The sequence below is a fragment of the Triturus cristatus genome, chromosome 10, assembly GCF_964204655.1.
Source record: "Triturus cristatus chromosome 10, aTriCri1.1, whole genome shotgun sequence".
In the NCBI taxonomy this organism is placed as follows: domain Eukaryota; kingdom Metazoa; phylum Chordata; class Amphibia; order Caudata; family Salamandridae; genus Triturus; species Triturus cristatus.
In genome coordinates this window covers 610,010,043-610,030,164 of record NC_140593.1, presented here as the reverse complement: position 1 = coordinate 610,030,164, position 20,122 = coordinate 610,010,043, and the positions used below count along the sequence as shown (strand labels likewise).

At 40.7% G+C, this 20,122-nt stretch overlaps 1 protein-coding gene across 1 annotated transcript in view; it reads left to right on the top strand.

The window, feature by feature from the left end:
* APOLTP (apolipoprotein lipid transfer particle homolog) overlaps positions 1-20,122 on the top strand; it is a 1,292,669-nt gene that overhangs the window by 855,260 nt on the left and 417,287 nt on the right. The window contains exons 40-43 of the mRNA XM_085632129.1: positions 2,711-2,940; positions 4,350-4,511; positions 11,474-12,595; positions 17,106-17,477. Coding sequence (XP_085488255.1) covers positions 2,711-2,940; positions 4,350-4,511; positions 11,474-12,595; positions 17,106-17,477 — 1,886 coding nt within the window. The remainder of the gene's footprint in view (positions 1-2,710; positions 2,941-4,349; positions 4,512-11,473; positions 12,596-17,105; positions 17,478-20,122) is intronic.

Sequence of the window (20,122 nt, the reverse complement as noted above, 5' to 3'; positions counted from 1 at the left end):
AGCTGTATAGTACTAACATGACACGTTTGTATGTGCTGTATGTGCTGCACAGAGTGTTTGAATCATACAGCATTGCATTCATCATTTGTTGCAGTTACAGTTTTCGCTCTAAGTGGGATGGGTATGCCCAGACATGGGTCCCATGCTCTCCATGCTACTGGAATCAAGTTTCCAGTCCAGGGAGGACCTGGCTTGGCAGTTCTGGCTGGACTGTTCCCATGAGGCATAGGGTCAAGACTGATTTGCATATGGCTGGGTTCAAATTGGAACGGCATGGTGAACAAAAAAACGATGGATTTAAGCCCAGATCTCTGTACTGGGGTGAAACTATGACATTGTTCTGCATTCTATCCATCAACTGTTGTTTTTGCATTTGTCACCCCGAGTGGGAAGGGTATGCCCAGACGTGGGTCCCGTGCTCTCCATGCCACTGGAATCAAGCTATCCTGGCTGAAGAGAGGTGAAACCCTGAAACCAGTTCTAGGATGCTTGTTTCCAGTCCAGGGAGGACCTGGCTTGGCAGTTCAGGCTGGACTGTTCCCATGAGGCACAGGGTCAAGACTGATTTGCATATGGCTGGGTTCAAACTGGAACGGCATTCTGAGCAAAAAAACGATGGATTCCGGCCCAGATCTCTGTACTGGGGTGAATGTATGACTGCATTCTGTACATCAACTGTTGTTTTTGCATTGTGCACAGTCAGCAGTGTTCTGCACAGCGCATAACATATTGAATTTTCAGTACTGTGCACACTGTATCTATTTAATGGTAGGCCATATACACATATTAAATTGAACTAAAAAAAGAACTTGATATACACTAGAGAAGACAATGTAGGGGAGGCCATCTAGTCTGCCTTGATAGCTGTAACAAAAGATCTATCTACCCCTGAGAGAATATGCGAGAGACCACTATCACAATAAACTGGTAAATTGGTAAATTGAGGTCAATATAATTAGAAAGTAAAGCAGAAAGATTCACTCATTCATTCTGCATGACCAGCTAAAGATTGTTTTCTTCAACTCAAGCATATCCTACTGGTATCTGCATCACGTTAATTGACCTATTGGAACTATCTTAATGGGACTGCAACTTGTGACCTGGTGATTCCATACACATTTCTACAACAGACATTCAAACCACTTAGATAGATAACTTACTGGGATCACACAAAGACATTTGCTGCTGGTGCCTTAATCCACCACACTTTTTTTTTCGTTGTGCTTAGACTCTTTCATTATATATCTATTTGCTGCTGTGATTATTATCAGTTCATACGATTTAAAAAAAAAAACCTTTCTGTTTTGAATATTTGGTCAATTTTGCAATTGTTCTTTTACAAATTTTATCAGAGCTCTTAAGCAATATGTTTTCCTGTCTTTTGGTTTTGGGTCAGCTATGGTTCCTAAGTTGACTAACGCAGCTACTGTAGCGTTGTTTAAAATATGGACGGCCCATTCAGCCCTTAATCCTCCTGACATTGATAAATGAATAGCATTTAGATGGGCAACAGTAAGGCATATCAATATCACCTAGATACAATTCAGTTTTTAGATTGTGCTATAGAAGAACACAAGTGATTAATTACCCCTGTCCTGATTCAATTTTGACTCACTTTTTTTTAGTAAACCCCATCTTTGTGAGTACACTGGTCTACTGGATGTAAAAACAGGGTATCCAGATACCCAGTAAAGATATACATTTATATTTTTCCATATATACAGCAATGTCTCTAGTAAGTTAATTCGCATTAAATTACTCATGATTAGGTCAGCCCATCCCAATAGAAGGAAGGATTTGCCTTAAAAATAACTCAGACCATACACTCAATTTTGCAAGTTGGAAGAAGATTTTCTAAACATGGATGTTGTGCTAATTATGATCACAAATGACTATGATAAATATTGATACAGCTGTAGTTAAGCAGACCTCACAAAATAGAAAAAACGCACAAATAATTGCACCACTATCTTATCATTTTAAATTGACAATATATTTCCATATATAAAAATCTATGTGACTTTTTGGGGTTAGTGCTCAATGGTGTATACACTAGAGTGATGCAAAAATAACTGTGTACATTTGTATAACCAAATCTAAGTATATGGTAAAAGACAAGTGACTATAAGAGGTTTTGGCAAAGAGGAATGAAGTCCAATTAAGGCACTAACAGTTCTATCCATTCTGATATGACATTCAACTGTTGATTCGATTAAGGGCCTGATTACGAGTTTGGTGGTAGGGCATCGGGTCCGCCTTGCTGCAGCATCCCCAAACCCGCAGTCAGGCCACCCGCCAGATTAAGAGTTTCCTCCTCTCTGGCAGGCTTTTTCTTGCCGTTTCCATGGTGTGGCTCTAAAAATGGGGACTTCAATGGGAACGCCAAAAACCGTTCCTGCACGGCATGGACTAAAAAGTCAATGGCGTGCAGTAACTAGGGTGCATGCACACAGGTGGGCACCTGATTCATACATTTTTTTTCATTATTGCATATTTTTTTGTATTTCATATGATTTCTATTATTGTAAGTTGCTTCTGTTCTTTTTGCGAGTTGTAGTAGGAGACAGTTCAATGTGAGACAGCCCAAGTCTGATATTTCAATGTTTTCAATTTTTCCTAATGTTATATGTTATGTCAAGGACAAAATGTAAATGTCGCTTCACACTTTACCTGCCATGTGCTTTTACATATGTGCTGCTTTTGTCTGTAGGGTTCCCCATGGAAGGATCTGTAGTGGTTACATACGACCATATGAGCTCTAATCGCACGGTCACCATGGGTCTGCAGAGTGGCACTGACCAGATAAACATGACCATTGGTGTAGAGCGGCTTTCCCTAGAGTCTGCCCAGTCACAGATTACAGCGCGGTTGCTACACAACCTAGAGGAGCTGAAGAAACATGGCGTCCCGTTCTCTGCAGAGGGAGTCTGCTATTACCAGGTAAGGAAGTTCTATTTTTCCAATGTATTTCTGACGAAGGGCCTAATTACGAGTTTGACGGCCATAAGACTGCCAAACTCGCAGTGGAGGTGATATGACAGTCGGGGACCTCCGCACCAGTGGTCCGACCTCTGTATTACAAGTACAGCGGTCGGACCACCATGGGACCTCTGCAACCGCCAGGCATCTGCAATCCCCGGTATTGGCGCGGCGGTCTGAGCGCCACATTTTGCTTGGTGATGCTGCTTCAGCACCGCCAAGCATATTACGAGTTTCCTCGCCACCTCCAGTCTCATGGTGGGTCTCACGCCATGAAAATTATGGCGTCCCCCTGTTCCCTCAGGGCCTAAGGATGCATGCAGGGGGGCACATGATGTCCCCCCTGTCTGTATGCACCAATAGTTCCAGCACAGCATGGTCTTTACAGTCCATGCCGTGCTGGATTGCGCTGTGCGGGCCCACAATGCTGCCTTTCTAAGGCTCTCCATTGAGCCTTTTAAAGGCAGCGCTGTGGGCAATTTGTAATCCGGCCAGCGGTCGGCTTTGGCGGTGTGGGAGTGGGGTGTGGGAGTGGGGTGGTGGCGTGACGCCCTGCTTCCACATGCAAAAGTCGTAATCAGGCCCAAAGGCACGTGTAGACTGAAAGCAACAAGTGGCCCTCAAAAGTGTCCCAAGCCAGCATTTTACTGCACAGATGCAGTGTACGGACAGAGTACATCCCTTTCTAGAAGGTGTTTTTTTTAATTGGAGTGAAACAAAAAGTTTTAAGCCAGGAGGACTGTTTTTAAGCAGCAGTTAATAGTGTATGTGATTATAGCAAAATTGTGGAGCTGTTCTGAAATGGTTGCTTTATGCATGGATGAGTTGAGAAACCCACAATTTTCTGATTCTACTGCTGTCATATGTAGATTTTAAAATATGTGATGTAGTTAAGCTGCAATGCGTATTATGATCATATATATTTGTTTTTGTTATTTATTGCTTGGTACAGTTTTGCTTAAAGAAAATACGCAGAATAGTTGCATAAACATGTATTAGTATTTTCTTATTAAAATAAACTTAAAAATATACATATCAAATAAGATGATACTGAACTACTCTCCTTGTAAAATGTTAATATCGATTTTCAGTTTTATTTGTTTTTATAATTTTTTCAGGGGGCAGTTTTTTTTATGTAACTCACTGTCCCACCCACAAATGTTCTGGTTTAATATGCTCCGTCTACTTTCTCCCTTCATGAAAGATCAAACAAGCAGGGAAGTATTATGCAGTAAGTCCCACTTCAGTTGCGGTTATTTAAGAAAGAAATGAGTAAGTGCCTTGCTAACGGGCCTTAACCTGCAAGGGTGAATGTGTATTTTTGGTGTTGGCTATTGGGTGAGTTAATAATTTTCTTTATGCACTTCAAGAATTCGAGCAAAAACATTATTGTTGGTGTAAAAGCTGGAGTGGACCAGGAGAAGTTCAAAGGTGAAGTGCAGAAGAAGACCACTGGCAGCTCAACAGAGGTATCCCTGTTGCTGCACCATGATATTGCTTCTATGATGGGCACGGTACCATCCCCAATACAGGTTAGTTGACCCGTAATGTCTGTATTAGTTAGCTGTCATAATATTACAGTGCCTTCAGCTCCCCAATTCTGATCACAAAATACAGCACTTATCTTGACTGAAGTATAACTTACTCGGGTTTACTTCAGTTACTTAGAAAATGGGTACTGGCTATGTCACACTGCACATCATTTGATACCGGTTTGTAGGTCTTTCGCTGAGAACCATCTAATTTAAGGTAAAAATCTACAAGTTGATCCATATTGTGCTACTTGGTGACAACTAGCCATTGAAGGTGGGGCTTAACAAATTACATTTTGCACATATGGCAATTAGCCATTGAATATGGGGCATAACAAGTTACATTTTGCACATTAGATGAAGTCTCATTACGCAAACATACCTGCGTGCATTTAAGTGACTGTGAGAAAGCCAGTTCGGGCTATACCAGGACAATGAGGGTTGACTGTGCCATGATCATTAAAGGGGTTTATTTTAGGTGTCCAGAGGCCTCCACTTTGTGGGACTGATTCTGGAGACCAAGTACCCCTCTTAGCATTTGACTCTCAGGATAGCGAGACAGAGCAGTCCAATGCTGAGATCTACCCAGCGCTAGGCCTGGGCGGTAAATTCCGTTCCGCTCGCGGAATTTGCGGAATTTGCGGAATTTCGCGTTCCGCGGAGAACACGAAATTGCTCAAAAGTCTGCTTTCCGCGATTTCGCGAAATTTTTGCTTGTTCGCGTTCTCAAAATGCGTGTTCGCGAGATATTTCTCCCCGAGCACGCAAACAGCAATTGTGAACAGGAAAAAAGCATCGCGAACAAGCAATTCCGCGTGTTCGCGGAATTTCTGCGTGTTCGCGGAGATTTTTTACCGTTTCGCGGAGATTTGCGTAACGCAATTACGCAAATTCCGCCCACCCCTACCCAGCGCCCCTTGCCCTGGCTGTCCAGATGATGTTATACTAAAAGGTGGGTGCTGGAAGCTGCAACTCATAAACCAAATTCTGTGGAGGTGTACAGTGGTGAGGCTGCAATTGGCTGGCTCAGTTCACGGCAGAGGTCTAAAACTAAAGGTCTAAAAATTGAAAATGTTGAGTTTTCATGGGCTGAACCTATATCTCTACAGTGACATAATGCAAACATGCATTTATTGTGTCTGACTGTACTGCACTCTAATCAGAGTTCTGCTAGATATTACATAAAATAGTCAGTTTACATTCATAGTCCTTAATGAAAGCCAAAAACATAGACTGGCTTTTTAAAGAAATGGGCCTTATTTTGAGTTTGGCAGACAGGCTTCCATAAACCAAACATGACAGATATCCCTACCGCCTTATTACAAGTGCCATAGACTATAATGCCCGTGTAATAAGGCTGACAGGATATCCGTCACATTTGTGAAAGGAGTAACCCATCTGCCAAACTCGAAATCAGTCCCCATATTTTTCACATTTCGTAATAGAGTTGCTCTTGCTATCCTTGCAGAAGAAGTCATGGTTTTTTCTGCAATGATGGTCACTTGCAGTACTATTCACTGTCTGTTAGCCAGACATATGGTTTCAAGTGCACATGGAGTAGGCTGTGGGCCAGTCACTGCTCGTGAATGGATTGCTTTGATGTCCATCTCGGTTGTCTCCACTTGTCTCCTTATTCATGTGTTTGCCCTATCCAGAAGCATTTCAGCATCACAGTGTTCTGATTGGTTGATTTGTATCCTTCCACTGCTGACATTCCTTGTACTTAGTGAACTACTCTTTTCTTTTAGGTTAAACACTCCATTAGAATGCATGTTTTTTCTTGCTCTCTCCCCCTATGCTGCTTTCCCCTTCACTTTACACCGCCCTCCCTCTCTTTGTTGCCTACTCCTTTCTCCTACTCCTCCATTGATCCCCATTGACTCCCCACTGGGTGCCCCTTTCTAGCACCCTGCTAATAATCTTCAATTCATTGGCAATGCCAATAGGTTTTGACTGCCTTATTGGCTTTGCCAGTGCTTATCTCTAACAGACATGCTGTTCCTATTGTTCAACACATGCAATTTCACCCCAAGTTCGTGCTCACTGCCTCCCCTTTAAAGCTTCCCCTTAAAATTGTTTGTCCACAGCAGTAAACCTGCCCCCTGTAAGTTATATCAATTGTCTCTTCATCTCTCTGTACACCTCCACCCTTTAGTCATGCCATATTGCCTCTTGATGTTGCATCTTCTTGCTATTGGCACAGCTATTTTTTACATGGTGCACTCCACACATGTGCATGGCCCCCCATGCCTCAACCTGCCACCCAATTCCTGTCCTTATACCACTTCCATTTATTGGCAGACACAATAAGAATTGCTGCCCCTACTGCTTCTGCCGATGCTTGTTTCTAGACATACTTCCCTCATTGATAGTAGAGTGCGCTTTTACCCCCAAGCCCTTGCTTACGTCCACTGTTTGAAACTGTCCCCTCGCAGGTTTCCTCCACTGCAGTAAACCTACCACCTCATATGTTTTCTCAGTTTTCTCTTCATTCTCCTATTTCCCCCACCTGTTAAGTCATGCTATATTGCCTCTTACTTATGTTGTGCCTTCTCGCCATTATGCAGCCTAAAGAGAAATAGGTGGACAAAAGGCATGAGTGCTGTGAAAAGTAAGATGAAAGCAAAAGAGAGAGAAGGAGGTTGCAGAGAAAAGGGAGGCTGGAATATGTTTGTTTTCTTGTACTTTATAAATCACTACAAGCCACTTTACAGCTACTTTAGAGCACTTAACGGTTCAGATAAAAACATGGACTGATTGCTTATACCGAGATAAGGGTGCCTTGGGTTTCTTCTCAGTCCTATTTTTCAACTTTTCTAAATCATTTTAATTTAATTTCTCTCTATCTCCCTTTCTCGTGCGACTTTTTCTAAATCTCGCTTTCCTCTACTCCAACGGAGGAGTCGCCCCTGGATCTGCGGTGTGTTAGGGTTTTGTACAATGGTTCCCAAGCTTTTTAGAACCATGACCCACTTTTTAGAACGACAACCTTTAGGATCCACCTTCCTTTAAGGGGCATGAGACAGGCGTTTTTTTAAATGTAACTAAAGCATCAATTCAAAGCGCATGGTCATTTGCATGCAATACATTTTCCCGTGAAATGGCCACTAGCTTTGCACCGACATACAGCTTTACTGATAATAAAACTATATAGCTCTCAAATGATAATGTGTAAATTGAGTTTCTGTGAATATTTCCCATTTTGCATCACCAAGTAAAGTGTCTGGATTTGTTTTGATCTTATTAAGATCTCTGTTTCCAGAGCAGGTCAGAATTGCAAAAAAAATCCTCTACACCCTAAAGTCCTTCTACAGCCTTTCCTTTCACACTCCCTGTACACCAGCAAGATAGTCACATAATTCACTTTAAAAGCTCTTCTGACCCGCCAATCCCACATTAAAAGAAAGAAGCAGCAATTTGTCAGAAGAAACAATCTGACATTTACCCTCTGTCTGTAAAGCAACAAAATGTGATAAGATAAACACAGAATTTAAAGGCGTCTTTATTTAGTGCTCGGACTTTCCCGACCACTAAAAATCGGCTCACACATTTTGGGAAACGCTGGTTTAGTATATTGTTTGTTGTTGTGGAATGATGTATGTTTTGTGGGGAAACAGGTGCTGTTGTAAGCTGGGTGATAACCGACAATATGTCTGAGCAATGTTCTGCCTGATGTGTTCTGTGGCATGCTGTTTCAATGTGTGTTTGTATGTGGTTGTTGCTGTTGAGAGCACAATGATATCCAGCTGTAAGGTGTATCGGTGCTGTGTTGGGTGTTTTATATTGTACTCTAATGTTGTGCATTTTGGTTTCATGTGGCTGTTGTAGAGATGGTTCACCCATCTGTATGGAGTTTTAGTGCTGTGTTTTTTATGTATTTACAGTATTCTGTACGGGGTTCTGTTGTATGTATTATTTGTACACATAGATACCTCACAGTATGGCGTATCAGTGCTGTGTTGGATAAAGTTTTTATATTCCGTCTAAGGTTGTGTTTGGTAGTTGTGTATGTTTTTTTAGGGGTTAGTGCTGTTGTAATTTTGTGATACCAAACTGTGCAAATTATATGAGTTTGAAGCATGAATTCTGCCTTATGTGTGTTGTCAATTGCTGTGTATGTTGTTAAGTGATTCTGCTAGCATGTTGATATACAATCCTATGGCTGTGTTAGATGCCTGTAAGGTGTTCTGCTGAATGCAGGTTCTTTGATTAAGTGCATGCAAGCTTCATCAGCTTATTACAATCCATTGCTTTCTTGAACACCATGAACCCCGAACTCTGAAACAGGTGTTTTTATTACTAGTAGGTTGCTAGTGGTCACTAGCATACATAGTGCCAGCATTAGGGAAATGTAACTGGTGCCGGTGCACCAGGCACCTAGCCTGGAGGTGATGATGGGGTACCATTTGCACTTGAGAGGAGAACAGAGGATACAAGTGAAGCATAACAGGTGAGGCAAGAGCAGCCTGCAGAAATGTTTGTGTCACCAGCAAGTTTAAGAGGATATTAGTAATGGCACAATAACTCTGATGGTAAATATACTTGCTGGAGAGATCCATATTTTTCATAGTTTTGACACATCAGGAAGTAGCAGAGAGGGTTAATGTGCCTGCTGCAAAGCACAAGGTATAACATGCAGGTCACAGGTTTGTATTTTTTGGAGATAACTCAGTGGGTCACCACTTTTGTCACAGAGATCCTTTTGTTTCTTGCAGTTCATAAGTTAAAATCCTTTCTAAAATAGAACACAGAGCTATTAACCAGCTTCAAAAAGTTGCATGTATACTGCAAAGCATAGGTTTAGAACCTTATTGTTTTTTTCTCAATCTTTCGATATTCCAGTGTTGCAAAAAAAAAAAGGGTTCCTTTGGGTAGTAATGAATTCCTGTTAGAATAGCCATCCCCAAACCACTGTGTTACACTTTAAATTGTGAGTTTGTGTTTCTCCAGACCAAGCACACTTAACATCCAATACCAACTACTATAGATGACATGTAACGCTTACATTTGTAGCACTCATCATCTTCTGTAACATTTCCTATACGTTGGTTTACAAATTTGTATTATTCATTGTCTGTATAATACGTTTGCATGCAAAGTGAAGTGCCTGAAACCTTACATTGAGATATGTACTTATATAAAAAAAAAAATGTGAGCGATGGACTTTGACAAGATGTGGGTTGGAGGATGGCAGTGAGGGAATTTGTGGAGAAGACCATTGGGGGTGCACCTTTAAAGATTGTTGCACCATTCTCCACCAATTCTAAACCCAACACTGAGCATTCATTTTAGATGGGGTAGTCAGTAACAACTCTTCACAACCTGACACCCTGCCTTTCATGTATTTCTTTATACACTTAAACTTCATTGTTTCTGAGACGTTTTCTACCTGTATGTTTCATCGGAATTTCACAATTCCTGCTAGGGTTTCCAACCTCCACTGTTTATCCACTAATGTTTACAATTATCTAACACATGATTTTTCCTTACGGGCCCTATTTATATACAATATAGCAATTTTACTGTGCAGAACCACTTTTATTTAGCATTCAATAAATGGTGTTGGACCACCATAGTGTGGGTGAAATATTGGACTGCAGAGTAATAATAGTAAATCTACACTTACCCTAATGATATGTTGGTAGTTGTTTTTACAGTCAATATATATCCCTAGGTTGATATTTTAGCTTCAATTTTGTGACTAAATTCTACTGGCCACAAAGGGTGTTACACCTGCAAAAGAATGTATTGATACAAAGAATTTCCTGTTAGCAAATCTTTCCCCAAGGGCAGGAATGGACTTTCCAAAGCTCGAATGCCCTGAAAATGTGTGCATTCTGACAAATATATTTCTTTATGTCTATAGTCATAAAATCTTCCCAACTGATTCCTATCCTCACAATTGCAGATTATTTCCTCTTGTCTCAGAAAAGGGGAAAAATATGTTTCCTCTGGGGAAAAACAAACAAAATTATTTCAAGTTCTATTGCACTTACTGTGGAATTTTCACGTGAGCAAATATATATGTGTATTTGGGTCACAGCTGGCCACAGACAGCTTTAGCTGTCACTAGGCATACCTGTTGTATCCAGTACATAATATATACTCAATTGTGGGCTTTGGGTCAACCACTTGTTTATGTTTAGATAGCTTTGTTGTCTACCTAGTTGTGTGTTCTTGATTCAGTGACTTTCCTCCGTATTCCTGTATTTGTCCTGCCTAGGAACATTTCAGTCTCATTATGTTCCGATTGGATCAGTTTAATCCCTCCACTGTATACTTGAGGGGGCCTTATTTGTTTTTTTTTACTGAGCACTGTATGTGAGGGCATTTTGTTTCCTTCTCTCTTTCTCTCTCTCTCTCTTTCATCTTTACCCACTCACACATTTGTTTAACTCCCCATCCCACTCAAAGATGCTCTCTGCCCTGCACTGTGTCCTGCTCCTCATGTAAAAAAAACTGTTATGCTGCTGGGCCGCTTCTTTCCTTTTTTGAAATATAAATGGGTGCCATGCATTGCAAAGCATGCACATGCATGTGTCATGATGCACATATGCACACATGCCATGATGCATCTGGCAAAACATATGTGCCTGTGCATCAGGACATACGTACGTGCATTGGCAGCCATCTCAGAATAGGTTTTCCTTAATGGAATACTCATTGCAAAATTGTCAGTTATGCGTGAACATGCGTCTTGATGCATGCACATTCATATGATTGGTTGAGAGCATTGTTAATTAGAGCCAAGCCCTACTGACTTGGCAAAACCCTGTTTTTTTAAAGTTTGCTCGGGTGTTTGCCTGATGAATGATAGTATTGTAGGGCTGGCCCACTCCCCAAATAATACTACTGTGTTGTATATTAAACCTAAAAGATTGTAATAGCACACTGCAAATATATTTCAATTAAAATTATTGGTTCTGTTTTATTCATATGATGTGTTTCCTTTGAAATTGTAGGTCACTTGCAGCGGAGAGGCCACTTCTAACCAACTCTCTGGCCATTGCAGTGGCGAATTTTCGAGCAAAGCAATTGAGGTATATGGTACAGTCTCAAAGTTCTCTCATCAGCACTGCACTTTTATAAGGCTAAACTACAGTGGGGAAAGTCTGAGACTTCAAGGGTGCCAGAGTAACAAAAATGGTTTTGAGTTAACTGGAGTGTTAAAAAACTCCTTCAAGCATCTCCTTCACCTTAAATTTCCACAAAACATACAAGTTAAGGCTGTCATGAGGAGAAAAATGGAAAAACATCTGTCCACATTTAACCTCACTGTTGACAATTGTGATGTACACGCTGAGCTTGAAGCATCAACGACACCACATATGAGGTGGAACGGGTTTGTCTTCTGCAAACCTTCCAACCGCATTATCGGTAAACACCTAGCAAGGTCGAAAGGGGTTGTCAGATTGGGCGAGCGCGATTTTGAAGCCGACATCCGTGCTTCTTATAACAGACTCATTCTCTGGCTCACTGTGAAAACCAAATTCAAAGATTCCTACATCGCAAACCTAAAGTGGCAGCATGAGTTCAGAGGTCTACACAAGCGAAAAAACAGAAGATTTGCTTTGACATTGTGGGGGGAGGCAAAGAAAAACCTCATTGTCGGTACTATGTTATTAGAAAAAAATGGAAATTACTTCAACACGAGTGGTGCATTTTTGCTATTGAACAACAGGGTAGGAGTGAAATGTACTTTGGACCACAAGTGGGAGCATCTGGGGAAATTGTCGGTTCCGGAAAATATGCAAATCGATGGCCTTATGGAGTTGAGTAAGTATTCCATAGGGACTAATATGCATTTTGTGGCTGATGGCAAGCCAGTTAAAGTGGAACTGAGAACTGCGTGGGGTAAGAAAATTGAACTGGAGATGTTACTAAGCCATGCAATTCCACAATGGATGCATGCCGGGATATCTGGAAATAACAGGTTTCATGGAGTCACCCTCTTCGGGAAGAGAAATGATCTAAGCATGGAGTTCATGAGCGGAGCCTGCAAGGTGTCTGGACTGGGCAACCTTGAAGGGAAACCACACTTGAAGTGGAATCTTGTCATTCACAACCATTGTCCCAGCTTGAAGGTAGAAGGGAACATGTCTTGTTCTTGAAGGAGAACAAACATGTTTCAGTCACAGTTTCTTTTATTAAATATGTGTAAAGCATGTTCTGCTCCCACTAATACACAAGGCTATGCAGCACGGTATAATCACAAACTAACACGTTTATAAGGAATTCCTAAAGAAGTTTCACTAATATTTAAAAATTGTGTATGCAGACTTTAAACAAACACAATCTCAACTATTCCAGGAAGGACAGTACATTAGATGCTATTTCACTACTCATTTGACATCTAGGGCTGGATTACCTTTGTAATCTTCCAAAGAGAAGATTATCAGATGTGAGCCTCCTGCATATGCTGTCAATATTGCTAACTAAAATATGATCTTTAAAACACTAGGTTCAAAAACACTTTATGTGAGTAAGTGTGCAGATTCCATTTCATTCTATTTGTTTTCTGATGTCAATTTGTTTGAAAGACAGGGAGTTGCCTTTGAGACAATGCACCACTTAGGACCTGATTAAAATCTGGCCCTGTCAGATGTGATACTTGTACCCGGTTATTACTTTTTTTGGGAGTAATAAGCTCACCCCTTATAATTGTGATCCCTGCACAAAACTGTTTTGTGCAGGATTGAAAATTAGCAGTCCACTTGTGATCAGGCATTTACTGGTTTCCTAGTCAGAACTGGAATTGGACTTAATCTGCTAAGAATTCAATAAAATCCTATAGCTCAGTCTATCTCTGCCTCTTGGATCAGATCACTGTTTCTAGTCCATCAGGAGCTCCAGACTGTTCCTGTCAGAATGCCTGGTGTTCATCTACCCTGTTACTATGGCAGCTAGAGATGTGTCCTTGATATTTGGGAGTGTAACTGATAGTTACCTGTTCCTTTGCTGTACTGACTGCGAGAAATTGTACCTGTTCTTAGTGGGCATTCATCTGAGCACATTACTACTTTTTAAGTAAAACTGCTGAATATACTGTCATCAGTTGTGAGGCTGCAGCAGTTTAGTTAACTATGTTTTGTCCTTTTATCTTATGTCTGGCCTGGTCCTCCTGTGTTTTTTCCTCTTGCTCCCTGTTTGTCTGGTGTGAAGTTTATCTCAGAATGCTGGCTACCTTAGAATTGCAGAGAGTCCTGAGTTTCAGTTTGCCTTAAGCCACAGTGTGCTACGGATCTCTGTCCTGTGCTCGGGGCCCATTGTGTAAATAAACTTTGGGGTCTCCACATTTTTCTTTAGTGAGAGCTATTTCTGATTCGTGAAAATCATTGCGAGCTACTGAAGGCCACGTCACTCGCACACTGTTACCAGACACCCGCACGCCCAGTTTCATTGAATTTAAGCCTAATGTCCATAGAGCCAAAGACTATGGTTGAACAAAATACTTTGACTAGGATAGGGCTGCTAAGTGTGTCAGTGAGAGTGTGGTCTTTGGTGATGTATGAACATGTGTGTATGAATGCGATATATATATTTGGCTTAATTGAAAGTTGAGAAAATGTTTCATCCACATTAAATTTCTCCCATTTGAAAAGAAATACAGTATTTATCAGTTGTAAATATGGCACCCGGTCTACTGGCCACTGGGAGCAAAAGGCTGCTGTTTGTAAATGCAATATTTTGAAATGTGATCAATTAAAATCAAAATTTACCTTAATCTTTAAGTTAACTATTCGTTTTCATTTTCTCCCATTTAAAAGCATTCAGAAACATAATTTTGTTCTCATGCTCCAAAATCCAGTTGACAAGGAATTTTATTTCAGATTTAATACCTCAGTGCTTCAGTTCTTCACCGCTGTGCCCTGGGTCATAAATCTGACTCCAGCACTGCTCATTATCAGGCCCTGCTATCTGCAGCCTGAAGATAATAATGTAAAATAAACACAGCCTTCCCTTAACTTTAAAAGGAAAATGTGACTCTGTGCTTATTTAAAAATGAATTCAAGGATGTGAACTATTTTGAAGGTATCTGTGAGTTACTGGTAGCTCGTGATCGACCAGCTGGAGACACCTGAAAGCCTTTCTTCTTTTTCATCCTCAGTCTCTTGGGAGCATTCTTCACCTTTCACATATTCTAGAGCACACCACACATCCATGTGTGATTGAGGACCGGAGATATAAATTAAATGCTTTTATTTTGGATTGCTAATTTCTCTAGATACCTAGAACCTCGCCCTGGGACAAAATGAATTCAAATTTCTGTTTTTACTGCAAGAGAGAACTTTTCGAACAATAACTTCCAACTCTTGTGACCCCCATTCTTCATCCCACAAATCACAGAGTCCGACCTGTACCAGATTTTCAGGGTAACTGTACCGTATAATTCTGAATCTATGGATCTAAATAAGAATAATTTGTATAGTTGGTAATTTTACTGAAAACTGCTCTAAGTCTGATCCTTGTGGACCAAACTTTGAGAAAGTGGACTTTCACCTTGACACTAATCATGATATTAGGTATCATCTTGATGATGTGCCATCCCATTGCTATTGACACCACAATTGCACATTTTGAATACAGAGGCTTTCCTGCTATGCCTATATTTAGTGCTTTGTGATGTTCAGATTCCCCCACTGGACTGTTTCTTCCTTATGGCCACATTGATTTCTTGCCTGTGGATGTATTAGGTTTATATCGAAGCATACCCAATAGTCTTTAGGATTTGTCACCGTGTCCCTCTTTCCAAACTCGTTAATGGCCTTTCACTACTTTGTACTACAGGTGAAGTAGCAGAGAGTGATTTCAAAGAATAAGAAATAATTACCTTTGGATCATTTATGCATCACATTAATATTATATAAAACTAGTTATAGGTAATTTTAAGTTGATGCATGAGATAAGGCAGCCAACTGGACATAACTTGTAGAGTATCTAAAACTCTTCAAACAGATCAAATGGCATAGATATACCAGAGTTACCCAAAGATGCTTCACATCATCATCGATTTCATTTTTCTACCCTCTGATTACGAAAAACGATGAGCTTCAAAAATCAAGTCCTATGAGAATTTTGAATGAATGGTACAAATGCAGCTCAGGCACATACAACACTAATAATCAAACCATAATATTATCATAGTCCATCACCCTACATTTCTATATTGCTTTTATCTGATTATCATGTGACTTAACATTTGACCCTGGTCTACAGGCATTTACTGTGGTCTTTTGGTTAACTAATACAATTATTTCTGTAATTAAAGCACTCTTAATAATGGCTATGAGATGAAGTAGTTCACAAGGAATGTCTAAAATGGCGTCAGGCTTGTTATTTTTGTAGCCCTGAGTTTGGCATCATCCCAATGTGAATCTATTTAGAGTTAATAACTCTAAAGTGCTTCATCACATTAAAGTCAGAGTTTGGTCTGATCAGACTTGCAACAAGGGGCTACTAAGTTAGATCAATACACTTTGTGGTTAAGACTTGTCAAACATTTGTTTAGCTTAGTACCAGACCTGTGCTCAATTTGAGCCAGTGGTTTCCGTTGCAGAGCACCACCCATTAATTCTCAACTCTGCACTAATAAAAATCAGCCACATGGTGGCGCTGTTTGTCTAAGTTAGAAATTAGCACAACAACAGTTGTTTATTAATGCAATATACATACAAAATGACTAATACCTGCCACCATAGCTATTCTTATAGGTATGGGGCCTGTAATAGTCGGTATTGTAACACTTGCAGGGGAGTGATGGTTAGAAGCTATGTTGCTCCTGACGAGGGCCCTGGCACTTTTTTATTTTACAAATTAAGCACTGCTAGAGACATAGAGATGTCTGCATAGTTTGAGATCTTACTTTGAATAACGAATTTCTAATAACCAACCACTAAATCGAGGTAAATTATACTGAGCACTGCTGACAGTTCGTAATTTGGATACAAATAGGTGCCAGTGCCAGTTCACAAAAGCCTGCAGCTGGTGCTGTTGATTGTCGGGATTGCCGATGCCAAGACACCATAGTTCTTGATTCCATCTCATGCCTCTTTCGTTCACCAACATACACTGCCCAACCCTTCAGTTCACATTTGTGGGTTTTGTTCTCATCCCTCCCTTCTTCCTTTACCACTGTTTTCTTGTCTTCTCCTTCCTCCTCCTTTCTTCCTTTGGTCTTTTTCTCTCTGTTTTTCTGGGTCATTGTCTGATGAGGAAAAGGAGTGGCAGTCCTAAAATGAGTGCCAATGGGCTCCACATGCAAACACAGCTCACATTAAGCATGGACCGCAGGGGAATGGCTGATTTTCTAACTGTGCTTGCTCATAGCATGCGTACTTCACAATCTGTATTATTGCACTGTGTTAAAGGAATCGGTTAAGTTATATACAGAATGCGCATGACTTCTTATGTGGTCCACAATGCTTGGGTTTGTCCCTTACTTTACTTAACTTTCTGATTCTGTAATGCACTCTTTCTTTCTATGGGCATTATCCGATATTGCTAACCCCACTATTCAGTAAAAATTTGCATTTTTGTTTCGATGCCGTCGATTTGTGCCTTACTGAATGTAGTGTTTTATAAATTTCATTTTAGACTCTAGTGCCTCAGAGATTTTCGCTGAATGGATCAATGCTGACGAAAAGTTGCATGGCCAACTTTCTTGGACATGTTTCCACAGATGACGCAGGTGCCCATCTGAACCTCCATGCTGAGTGCGGCCTCCGAAATCGCATGGAGTTTGCATTCAAGCATTCCTTCCCGCAGCTTCAATCTCTGGGCATCGCCAAAGAGAACAAGGTGCGAGTTTCAGCTTCCAAAGATGATGCGTTCAAGGCCATGCTGAATGTCACTCTTGGGAGGTGCAGTCTGAAAGTCAATGGAGAAGCAAGGACAGGAAGCAATCAAACGGATGCTGCCAACTCCAGCTGGCTAGCTGTAATCAGCAATAAATGCACCACTCTTGAGGTAATGTACATATTCCACACTTGGGTTTTGTGTGTGGAATAGCACGCTGTATGCTGTGTTCCATTATAATTGTGATATGACATTCCTTGGTGTTTGAGCACTACAGCAAGCTCCAGTGCTGGCCGACATTTTGGGGCATATTATCTAGGAATTGGAGGTGAGAGGTGGTAGGCTCCTTGGCTTAACGTCTCTCATCGCCGCTTCGGAAGTGTCAGGCTGCACCATATTACCAAGGATATGGTGCAGCCCAGCGTTTCCCCCTGCGATGGCGCTAAGTTTCACAACTTAGCGCCAACGCAGGCACCCTTGCACCAGAGTGCATGGGTGTCTACAAGCAGGGAGATTTGTTTATGTACAGGAAGGTGTGCTGCTTCATGTAGCACACATGTAAGTTACAAAATGGCATTTTAAAAAAAGGTTTGTTTATGTACAGAAAGGGACACCTTCCAGTAGATAAACAAAACTTAGCATTTTGCTTTTTCCATGTGTGCTGCACAAGGCAGCACACATGGAAAAGGCAAAAACGAGGAAAAATATAGCATTTCTCCTCGCTTCGCCACCTTAAGACCAGGATTTTCCTGGTCTTAAATTCGGTGCTGCCACCTATTATCGCCTCTCTTGATAATAGTTGGCAGCGTCAAAGTTAATGGGTGTTGCGGAGGAACGCCCACCGCAACACCCACTGCACTACTCTTTTACGCTAAGTTTAGCGTGAAAGGGGCACTATTACCAAGGCAGCTTTAAGCCACCTAACGTGGCTTTTAGCCACGTTATTTGGTTTAACGCTGCCTTGGTAATAGGGCGCTGACCCTATCGCCACCACAACATCACAAAAAGTGACGTTGTGGTGGCGATAGGGGCTTGGTGATATGCCCCTTAGTGCTTTTCTGTCAGAATATCACATTTACCTATATACTTTTTATGTATGCCTTTTCATTTTTTGGTTGAGAATTTGTGATTCCAACTAAAATGTTTTCTCGAGCGTTGTGCGACGAATAAATAATACACTATATTGTGGCATTATCTACAAAAATACAACATTAGGGTTAAGAAATATGATATAATATCACCTAAAAACAAAAAACTGAAATTATTCTTGTTCTTTAAACAATGAGTGCTCAAAATAAATTGTAAAGTACAAAAACAAAAATGTAAAGTACTTTTAAAAAGAAATGTTTTAAATTCCTCTCTACACAGGGTAGGTGTATGGTTACATTGAGAGAGTTCTAGAAATGAGTTGCTGCCACAGAGAATGGCTGAAGTAAAGCAGTCTTCTTGCGGACCTTTTGAATCTTGAAACAACAAAGATCTTTCCTGTGTTAGACAAGAGCCACTAGCAAGCAACAATTTATTAAACAAACATGAGATCTCTTTTAATAACAAAGTCTTGTAGATCAAACACCCTAGTTTACATTTACAGTTACACCCCAGAGGTAACAGATGATAAGATTTAAGGTAATTATGGTAATGATGTGCAACTTACCCTAAGCCTATAAGCTAGTGGTTTATTGGATGAAAATACTTTTCAGGGGGAATGACATACCTGTAGGAAGAATCGCAGTATCGGGTTTTTACCACCCACATGACAAAGTGCAAGAGCCGGTTACACAGATTGAAAAATACCCAGAGGGAGAAAATGCTTTATGTCTCCGACCAATCATAATTGGTATTAATCTGCTAAAGACCAAAGATTTATCAGAATGAACAAAAATGGGGTTAACTAAACACCTTTCTAACTAGCCAACAAGACTGGACTCTGGCATTGGAATATCCAGCAGAGACCAATAGGAACTCAGTCTTAGCTGGTTAAATTAGGCCACATTCTGTGAAAGGCAACCTCACACGTGAGCCGGAGGACGCCAAGGTACCAACTGGGACACACTGCAGGCATCCATTGGGAAAAGGCAATCAATCAATGGCCTATTACAGCTTGAAGAACTGATGTACAATGTGGTCATAAGTATCAAACTCTACTGAGACATCCAGGGGCACCAGCAGATAGATGACTTGAGACTGGCTGTCTGTGTTTCTGGCTAAATCATGATGATAAATCTGACCCTGTATCTATTGGTTTTGTGCCCTCTCAATTATTGTCCCAAAAAAGGTCATTTAGATATTGGCTAATGATTACTGAGCTTTCAGAGATCAAGATTAGTCCTTTCAAGGAGTAGGATACTTAACTCCTTTTTAAGAAGTAACGGAGAAAAACAGAGATCACGGACTGGTTAAAAGCATAAATAGCCTTTTCAAAGTTTCAGGGGAATTTTGTGGGAATGTATGGTGTCTGCTCCTACTGCAGAGGTCCTCTCTTGGTGGACCAGGCCTGCAAACACGGCCATTGCCATTTACAACTGTGATCTGCTTTCTGAAGTCTTGCTACCAATAAGAAAATACCTATGTACTGTCACAATCTAAATTAGAAACCACGATCTCTTGTATCTCGGTTCTACGTTAGGCAGATTGTATCACTGGAGGCGGACTGCTGCATTGGACAATGTCTTTATTAAGATGAGGTTTTCTTATAGTATATAATTAAATAACCAAAACTACACATAATGAATTTAGTCGAGGAGTTTTTGAGGTTATTACGAGGAGGAAATGTTGTTAATGTTTAAAGTATAAGAAATTACGCAAATAAATGAAGT